The 9,867-nt window shown below is 50.6% G+C and overlaps 2 protein-coding genes across 2 annotated transcripts in view; one reads left to right on the top strand and one right to left on the bottom strand.

Annotated features, from left to right (window-relative positions):
- On the top strand, positions 1 to 4,685 carry WDR77 (WD repeat domain 77; the record flags this gene model as incomplete). Its single annotated transcript, XM_005429682.2, has 9 exons — positions 1 to 40; positions 466 to 607; positions 699 to 748; positions 1,032 to 1,102; positions 1,459 to 1,513; positions 1,760 to 1,831; positions 1,920 to 2,028; positions 2,477 to 2,545; positions 2,872 to 4,685. Coding segments are annotated over 9 exons (768 nt in total), but the record flags the coding sequence as incomplete, so codon positions are not given.
- A 4,404-nt stretch (positions 4,686 to 9,089) lies between these two features.
- LOC102038599 (uncharacterized protein C6orf132) overlaps positions 9,090 to 9,867 on the bottom strand; it is a 9,995-nt gene continuing 9,217 nt past the window's right edge. Inside the window, exons 6-7 of the mRNA XM_031064186.1 lie at positions 9,597 to 9,862; positions 9,090 to 9,202 (exon numbers count right to left, since the gene is read on the bottom strand). Coding sequence (XP_030920046.1) covers positions 9,100 to 9,202; positions 9,597 to 9,862 — 369 coding nt within the window. The 3' untranslated portion in view covers positions 9,090 to 9,099. The remainder of the gene's footprint in view (positions 9,203 to 9,596; positions 9,863 to 9,867) is intronic.

The following is a 9,867-nucleotide window of genomic DNA, read 5'->3' as shown; positions in this document are numbered from 1 at the left end:
TGGCTGGCTGCCAGGGGCATCCTGGTGGCCTCCGACTCCGGTAAGCCATGGGCATGGCCCCATCCTTCCTGGGGTGCGCGTGTCCCCTCTGCTGAGCTGGGGGTCCCCCGCTCCCTCCCCTGAGGTGTGCGGCCCCCTCCTCTGCTCAAAGGTGGGTGTCCCTGTCACTGAGATGGGTGTCCCTGTCCATCACTCGGGTGGGTGTCCTTGTCACTGTTGTGGGTGTCCCTGTCACTGAGATTGGTGTCCCTGTCACTCAGGTGAGTGTCCCTGTCCATCACTCAGGTGGGTGTCCCTGTCACTGGGATGGGTGTCCCTGTCACTGGGATGGGTGTCCCTGTCACTGAGATGGGTGTCCCTGTCACTGGGGTGGGTGTCCCTGTCCATCACTCAGGTGGGTGTCCCTGTCACTGGGATGGGTGTCCCTGTCCATCACTCAGGTGAGTGTTCCCCTGCATCCCCCAGGTGCAGTGGAGCTGTGGGAGCTGGAGGAGAACGAGAGCCTCATCGTGAACAAGTTCTGTAAATATGAGCACGATGACATTGTCACCTCGGTGTCGGTGCTGGCCGGCAGCAGCCAGGCTGTCAGCGGGGGCAGGGACTGCTGGTGAGTGTGCCCAGCCTGGCAGCCCTGTGCCTGGCCTGGCATCCGTGTGCCCAGGCTGTGCTGGGCACTCACTGCTCCCTCTCATCCACAGTGTGAAGGTCTGGGACATCCCAGAGCAAACGGTGCTGCACTCCTACAGAGGTGAGTGCCAGCACACCCCTGTCTCCCTTTTATAATCCCCTTTATGTCCCACTTTGACCCTTTCCCCCTGAGCCCTTGTCTGGCTCCCTCAAGCTCGGGGCTGTCACAAGGACTCTGGCCATGCTTGGATTGGGCAGCTCATCTCTTTGGTAGGAGGCAGTTGCTGCTGCTGAGCAGGAGTTATCCCATGTCTGGGCAAAACTGTTAAACTGTGGGCCTTGGGAATATGTGGGAAGGTTGGATACAATCTTTGAGGCTCTTTATCCTTTTGTGCTTTTGGTAGCTCACTCCGATGCAGTGACATGTGTGGCTTCCTGTCCTGGTAAGGACACTGTGTTCCTGTCCTGTGCTGAGGTAAAGCTCACTCTATTCTCTAAATCTACCCCATGTAAACGAGATTTAACTTTAGGTATTTACAGTTTAATGCACTTAGAAACCACCTCTCGTGTTGCAACCTGCCTCCCTGTGTTATTGCAGTGTTCCAGTCTGATAAATTTATAATCAGTTTGCCAAGCTGGTTCCTACAGGTTTGTATCAAATTTTGGGAGCTTCTAGGTCTGTCCTGGGGCTGACTGAAGGCTGCACTTAGTGACAGCATCATTTTAAACCAGAGGAAAGCACAGGGTCATTTTGTCTGTGAGTCAGCAGTGAATCTGAATTTATGCCACAAAGAATTTGTAAAATTCTTCTCATTCCTTTTGGATTTCTAGGACAACAGAACTTTACTCTGGGACACCAGATGCCCCAAACCAGCTACCCGAATTGGTATGTCTCTGTGTGCAGTCACTGCTTCTGCATGAGTGTGTTGGAAGAAATAAATTATTGTATGCCTTTTAACTCCAAATCTAGTGATTGGAGTGCCTGTTAAAACGTGAGGAGGTCTAACACTGTCACAGAAGTACAGTAAGCTTAAAACACTTGTCCTGCTGCAGTGGCAGCACTAAAGGAGATAGATGAGGAATGTCTTTGTGCTGCCTCCTTCCAGTCTCACCCCAGTTTGTTCCCTTGCAGTTTGCAGTGCCTGTAATTACCTCCCTACCTCAGTCATGTGGCATCCACAGAAAAGTGACATCTTCGTCTTGGGTAAGAGCCTGCACTCGCACCAGGCAGACCAAGGTGGCCGTTTGCACAGGACGGTTTGTGCTGTAAGCTCAGTGCCCCTCTCTCGCAGGTGATGAAAGTGGAACAGTTGCACTGGTGGACACAAAGAATCCTGACTCTGCCCTCAGCGCTGCCGTGCACACCCGAGGCATCACAGGCTTTGCTTTCTCTGCACACAGGTACTGATGATTGTGGCACACAACGTGGCTCTGCCTCCCCTCAAAACCTTAGTTATTCTGAGTAAAACCTATGAGAGTGCCAGTTTTGGTCTCATCCAGGAGATTGTAGCAGAGAATAGAGTAAACCAAGCACTGTCTCACTTCTGTGTGTGAATGTCCACAACAAGAATTCTGCAGCTCCAGAATTACTGACCCACACACTGCAGGGACTTTTCTAATTACAGTCACCTCTGATTAAAGAAGGATCACTTGTTTTCAGGCTCTAATTGAGTATTCCCACTCAGTGTATTGGCACCCTGCCAAATAATGATGAAAACATTTCTGTAAGATTTTTGTGAGCTCATTTGCTGAACCTGGGTCTGGATCACTAAGAATTCTGCTGTTCACAAGTTTATCCCTAAAAGTTCTTGTATTTGCTTGTTCTAACTGTGCTCTCGTTTCTCTCTAGTTCACCCTTACTGGCTTCCATCAGTGAAGACTGTTCAGTTGCTGTTCTTGACTCAGACCTCTCAGAGGTGTAAGTACAGACAGAATACTCACTGCTGTTGTCTTCTTGGGGTAATTATTAATACACAGGATGGTTTGGGGTGGAAGGCACCTTAAAGATCATTCATCCCACCCCCTGCCATGGGCAGGGCACCTTCCACTGTCCCAAGGTGCTCCAAGCCCCATCCAGCCTGGCCTTGGGCACTTCTAGGGCTGGGGCAGCCACAGCTGCTCTGGGCAGCCTGGAGGTGAAAATGTTCCTAAATAGAGGAGCATGATCCTAACAAGCCAGCAGTTAGGGATTGCACCAGCCCGGTACTCTCTAATGATGGTTAATGGAGTGTTGGTGTTTTCCAGGTTCAGAAACCATTCTCATCGAGACTTTGTAAAAGGCTTGTCCTGGTCTCCTTCAGATGATGCCTTGCTCACTACAGTTGGATGGGATCATCAGGTTTTACATCACACTGTCCCCCTACCAGCTGGTGAAGCTTCTGGAATCAACTGTGTAAAAGAATAGTTTTATAAACTCGTGGTGCAAGTTCCTTGCTGGCATCACTTTGATTCTGCTGAAGTCGCAGGTGTGTGAGCTGGAGTGGGGTCTGGTGTCTGCCTCCAGGCTTGTGGCTAAGAAGGTTCCTGTAGTAATTTTGAATTAGGCATAAGTTAGTTACAAACCAAGCTTTACCCTCTCTTCAGGAGCGGCTTCTCCTGTAATAAAAGACTTTGGTTTTACTCAGAAAAAAACTGACTTCAGGCACAGAGGAGACTTGGAGAGACAGAGAATTAGGTGTAATGAAAAAAGAAATAAAGTTAAAAAGACTTGATTCTTTCCTCAGTTCTCCAGACTACCCATGGAATTCATAGAAGCTTCTGGGGGAAGTTTCCAACACGCCTCTTGTTGGGTAGATGTGAGAGCCTCACCCTAGAACCAAGTTCTTTGCTCTGTAAATCAGGTGGAATGAAAATACCTGTTGGGATCCAGGGGCTGGAAGGGTTCCAGGTTGTCCTTACTGCAGCTCGTGGTGGGTGGAGAGGATTCAGCCTCAGTGCCAGTGGGGAGCCTCTGGTGAGCACTGCTCGTGCACTGGTGTAGAATACCAGTGTTTGGTGTAAAATTCCAGTGTTTGGTGTAGAATACCAGTGTTTGGTGTCAGGTTGTAAAGTGAGGATCCCAGCTGGAGCCCTGCAGTTCAACACTGGGATGGTGCTGGGATCCTGGCGTGCCAGGGGGCACTGGCAGCAGGAGGGAGCAAGTGCTGTGCTCTTTGACACCAGGGTTCATCTCCTCTGTGCTGAAGGCAACTCGCTCGAGGGTAAGAGCTGTGAACGGAAGGTTTATGTGGGGTAAAACTGGACTAAGGACTTCAGCTGTCATTTGCTTGCTCCTGTACCAGACTGTGCTTAGTGATAGCCCAGATCCACGCACTTGTGACAAGTGACTTCTTGTGCTGGCACTGAGGGGACAGGACACTGCCCCACCCCAGGCCAGCCTGCACAGAACCCACAGAGCTGTTTTTGTCAAATACTACATCCATTTCCAACTCAGCTGCTTACCTGGAGAAAGTCACTGCTCTGCATGCATTGCTGCTGCTCTAGGTATGGCTTGGTCTGGCCCAGTATTTCCTAGACAGAATTAAGCAAGTCCTGAATGATGAAACAAAAATACCATTGAAGTGAATGTTACCCCTGGTTCTTTAGCATGATAGCAGCACTTAAATGTACACTGCTTCCAGCTTTTACCTCTGCATCCACATAGGTTTAGTTGTGCAAAGCCCACAATTAATTTTGAGGCAGACTAAGCTTTCCCAGGCTCTGTACTTCTCTCATACTCTGTAAACCTCACTTGCTGCTTTTTAAATTCCCATGTCATACAGGTGTTCACAGCAACTGCCTGTTCTAGAGCAGGGTATGACAAGAAATGGTAAATGATGATAAAAACAGACACATTTCCTGAGAAATACCCCTTGAACCACAAAGTCCTCTCTTGGGGAGATGCTGTACTGAAACAGGTCTTGTGCTGGTTCTGAAAATGTCTTGGAAGATGGTTTTCATTTGTAACTGGGGCTAACTTTCACTGGGCCACTTCTGTAGCACTGAAGAGCCAGCTGAGATCATCCACACAGTTCAAGTTGTGATTTCAGTCCCTGATATTAAAACTGTTCTTAAATAAATGTTCACCGTATTCCTGTTCAATGCCAGGGTACTGCAGTTCTTCAGCACTGGTGCCAGGTAGGCTCTGGCTCCTGCTGCTTTCAGGAAGTTGTTCTTGCCAGAACTCTGAACTTGGGGTTCCATCATGTACAGCTAAAAATAAATGTTCAAATGTCAGACATTAAGCCACATTAGGTTCCTCATATTGCCACACCTGAGCAAAACACAACAGTCCGTGGCAAAAGACTCGTGGTGGGTGCTGAAGCCTGTGGGGAGAGCAGCTCATTGGTGATATAGTAACTCCTTTTTACAATTAAAGACCGAACAACTCTCGATGCTTCAGCGTCTGGCAGGTGCTTGTGGTGCCACAGGATGGCAGCAGCTGCCCTTGACAAGGGCAGGGCACGGCCCCAGCCCTGCTCCTTGCCTGAAGGAGTGGAGTGTCTGCTTTTGGGGTGTCAGGCTCTTGCACCCGGGGTTTTTCACTCGTAAACACAGAGGAGCAGCAATTCAGGAGTCACTGCTGGGATGCAGCTCGGCTCAGAGCTGGACCAGTGGCTCAGAGTTGCTGTACCAGAGCTGGCAGTGAAATCCCAGGGACAGCAGCAGTCCCACGTAGTCCTGGCTGGCTCTGCAGCTCCCTAAGGAATGGGGGCAATGCTGTGGGGTTTGTGCCTTGCTCAGCTGTCCCTGCCCCACCACACACAGTTCAGGTTTGGGGACACTTGGGGACATAGACTGTGGCTCCAGTAAAGCTTCAGGGCACACATTGCACCCTTCCCTCCCTCACAGAGCCTGCTTCTGTGGCCAGAGCTGGCTGAAGGAGGTGAGAATGCAAATCAGTTTAATTCTGAGTGCAGAGGAGCAGCCACACTGCAGACAAGCCTTTTATGCTGCCTGCATTGCTCACACTGTGCTTGCAGTTCTGGGCATTCCAGTTGGGACTTGCAGCAGGCAGGAGAGTTTCATCCCTGCCGAGCAGCTCCAGCCCAAGCACTATTTATAGAGGCTGCTCCTCTGCCAGCCTGCCCAGCCTGCTGGGTGTGAGTGACAGAGCTCCTGGGGCTCAGCTGCCCCTTCCTCCCTGCCTGGGCTTCTGGAAACACTGACACGGCCACAGGCTTCGGATGAGCCTCAGAGAAACTGGACCAAGCCCTGGGTAAGCTGAAATTCAAACCTTTCCCCATCCTTTCAGGGATGTGCAAACTTCCCAATCCTCCAGCAGACAGACCATCTAAGCAACATTAAAAAAAGTCAGACCACACATGTAATAAAACATCCAGAAATGTTTAATGCAAGAAGGTTGGTGTTCAATGGCACTCATAAATAAGAGACTTTGTTCAATACTTTACAGCTAAAGCTCTGTTACACTCCCCTAGCAGGAACTTGTGAGGAAGAGGCAGCTGCAGGGGATAATTTCAGTTGTATCACGACTTGAATTACCACACTGCATCAGAGAGGGTGAAGTGAGAATAATTCCACACTCAGGCTTCAGGATTGCTCTCAGCACTGGGCTGAGGCAGGGTGCTTTGCTCCATTAATACCCCTTAGTTTTGTTTCCTCTTTCTCTATTGCTAAATTTCTGCAGTGAAAGAGCTGGGAGGAGCAGGACCAGGAATGCAAGGACAGTTTGTTTATCCAGAGTTACCTGTCCCAGGCAGGGGAGCTCGTCCCCACCCCTGCAGTCCTCTCTCCTGAGAGATCTAACTCTGTCCCCAAGTGCTTTGGCTGCCAACAGCTCTGACAGTGCTTCCTTTGTCACAATGGCCCCAGAATCAATGGTGAGCTGTTCCTGAAATACCAGAATTTGCTGAATGCATTCAAAAGAAGCAGGGATAGTCCAAAGTGAAGAATAGAAGAGTCCCACTGCTGAGAACCTGCATGCTAACCAGTCCTACAACTGGGAGCAGAGTCCAACGTGATTCAGTGACTGCTCAGTCCCCTGGGCAGTCCCTGAATGCTGTTCTTGAATGAAGAGTGGCTATTTCATAAAGCTGACTTCCACTATCACACTTCTAATACTAAATTAAAGCAATTATGTCTGCTAGAAATGAGACACTCCATGGTGTCTAAGACCATATTTCACCTACATGTGAATTGTGTGTCTGGGTGAAGTAGTAAATGTGATATTTAAAGCAGGTACCAACATTGGAGTGTCACATTTTTCTCTAAAAAGAAAAAAAAAACTTCAGGAGATTACAATTTGGAAGAATTCTTGAGGTGGAACACTGCACACATACCCCCCTGCCCTCCCCTCCCCACTCCTGGGCAAAGTCAGTATTAAAAGCTGAAATTACCCACCCAGCCTTAAAATTGTTTCTGAGAGCTCGTTTGCAAATATAGCTTATTATTTTGAAAAAAAAGTATCAGTAAGAAAAAACCATTAAGCTGCAACATTATCAAAGACACTTCTTTGTTTGCTTTCAAGTTAAACTGGTGAAACGTCATCCAATACCAAAACATGACCCTGAAGCCCCTCAAGGAGGAGCACGGATTTACTTCGACAGATGAATAAGAATGCTCAAGATGCTCCTTGCGTGGAGAAAATTCCATGTTTTGGGGCAGGTGGTATTCCACGTGACACTTGGCACATTTAAATGTCCTTATAGTTACTCCATAGTCACTTTTCTCCATAAATATTTTTTTAAAACCAACGCCCAGATATTAAAAGCCTTTTATTTCAATATTGGCTGGGGTGAGCAATGGAAATCTTCTAAGTCACTGTGACTTGGTGGCATAAAAATGCCCTTTGAATTAGCTATTAGACTGATTATTGTATTTGCATTTTCATTTTATTCACAGCAAAGTGAAGTTCAGAATACTTTAAAGCTGCTGCAATACCTGAAAGGGCTGTTAAATTATTAGGTAAAGCTGGAAATAACACAAAACACAGATTGTCAATGACATGACTCATATATCAAGATAACTTTTGAGAATTCCACAGAGAAGGAAAATTTATCCCTGATTTTGAGCTGCATTGTAAAGCAAGATCTGCTTGCAGGCCACATCCAGGTGTGTGCCAGGCAGGGTAAGCTGGAGTGGAACCAGTGGCATTTATAGCATTGAAAATAGAAAGTGCTTTCCATAAAAACAGACTCATGTCTCAAAGTGCTTTCAGTTTATCAGTGACAAGAAAAAATTCTCTACAAGTTTTTACAGCTATCTTACAGTGATTTTCAGCAGGTTTACCTAGGAGGAAGAGTCTCTGTTTCTAGTTTCAGGATGTTGGCTATTCACAACTCAGGTCAGCTGTGCTGTGACCCCATGGCTCACTCTGGAAGCTGGAACCCTCTTTAAGGCTTCTCAGAGCTCCCAGCCCTGCCCAGGCCCCAGCAGCTGCTCGGAGGCAGCAGAGGGGAGCAGGGGCAGGGCTGCACCTGGAACAGCACTGAGGGAAAACAGAGGGAGCCAGCTCCCTTTGGGTGCCCCTGCAGACACCCACCTGCACAAACAGTCACACTGAAATGGAGCTCCTCAGTCCCAGATCAGACACATGGAAGCCCAGATCAGTGGAACAGTTCATAAGGACACTTGTTACTAACTGAGGAAATGAGGACACTTTGTGGGGCACAGGGCTGTGAATGGCAAGGGAGTCCTCAGGGAGAGCACCAGCAGCACAGCACTGGGCGAGTCGCTGGCACCCACCAGCCCAAGGAAAAGGATTGCTCCGTGTCCTACACCTCCAAAGTGCTTCACAGCCTTCCAGGCAGGCCTCACAGCCTCCTTCCACGAGGAATAATTGCCAACAGAAACATTTACAGTGACCAAAAGGCACAGCAAAGCAGGGCCCCTGCTCCCAAAGCTGCTCCTGGAGAAGGGGCCAGAGCCCTGCTCGGCAGGACAGGCACTGACTGCTCAGAGCTGGGCTTAAGGCAGAACTGATTTGCTCCAAACTCTTAAGGACAGCAAGGGTCAGGACCAAGGCATCCTAAACTCTCCTCCTATCCCACTGGCCCTACATTCTTATTTCAATCCCTGACATTTAGCTACACACTGCTTTGCTTCCATTGTGCACATCTCAGTTTGTTTCTCCCTGCTCCCAAACATGCTGGAGTTAAACCAATTAAAAACCAAACTGAAATCAACCTTCCCAGTGGTGATGCACTCTAAAGAGAGCTGAGGATGCTCTTTGGCTTTCCTAGACAGCCTCTCGGGCTGCAATTCTGAAAATAACCGGAGGGAGAACAGGAAAGAGGGAAACCACGATTGCTCACGTAACACGGCAGCAGCCTGCCCTCCGCAGTAACGACTCTCCATGGCAGTCTTTGAGAAAAGTCCAGTCTCGGGCTCATTCCCCATCAGCAGTTCCAAGCAAGTGCATTTCCAGGCTGGGTTGGGACCATCCCTGGCGCCCGTAGAGAAGGAAAGGACCAACCCAGGCACCTTTCTTGTCCCCTCCCAGCCAGCCACCAGTGGGGCAGCCCCGAGCTCGGCCTACCGGTGGCTCTGGTAGGCGTAGGAGATGGGCTGGCGGGTGCCAGGCCGGACAGTGAAGGTGTTGGAGGGTCCCCCATAGTGCGGAGTGCTGTGGGCAGGCCTGCAGGGAGAACAGAGGGACAGTCACCCAAAGCAAGCCCAGGTAAACCTCAGTGCTGGGTCAGCACCATGGGGATGCATTTCACTGCTTCGTGTCTCCCCTCAGTGAGCTGGGGAGGGACTTGGGCACGGGGTCACAGCTGGCACCAGGGAGGAGCCCTCGGAGCAGGAGCCAAGGGGCAGCGAGGTGGGATGGGGAAGGACACGGGCATGGTGGTCACAGCGGACACCAGGGAGGAGCCATGGACAGTCACTGCCCTCGGAGCGGGGCAGCAGCAGGAGCCAAGGGGCAGCGACTCCCCTGGAGCCCCAGTGCTGCTCTGGGGCCATTCCAAGGGACAGCGAGGGCAGGGAGGCTGGGCTCAGGGGGGCACATGGGCTCAGGGGGCACGTACCTGCTGGCTGTCAGCACGCTGGCGGGCGAGAAGTCCCCGTTCTGCCCCTTGTACTTGGCCTCAGCCCCGGTGCCGCCGTAGACCATGGCTTTCCCTGCAGCGTCCGCCGACGCCCGCCTGCCCTGGGCGCTCGAGGGGCCGTTCCTGTGGCCGGGGCCCGGGCGGCGAGCCCCCTCCCCGGGCGTGGAGCTGAACCCCCCGGGGCCATAGGAGGAGAGCGTGGAGGACAGGGTGCCCGAGGCCCGGGGGGCTGCGGCCGCCCGGGGGGAGG

This window comes from Geospiza fortis, unplaced genomic scaffold (assembly GCF_000277835.1).
Source record: "Geospiza fortis unplaced genomic scaffold, GeoFor_1.0 scaffold601, whole genome shotgun sequence".
NCBI lineage: Eukaryota > Metazoa > Chordata > Aves > Passeriformes > Thraupidae > Geospiza > Geospiza fortis.
Note: the sequence above shows the minus strand (reverse complement) of the source record. Positions and strands in the feature narration are given on the sequence as shown.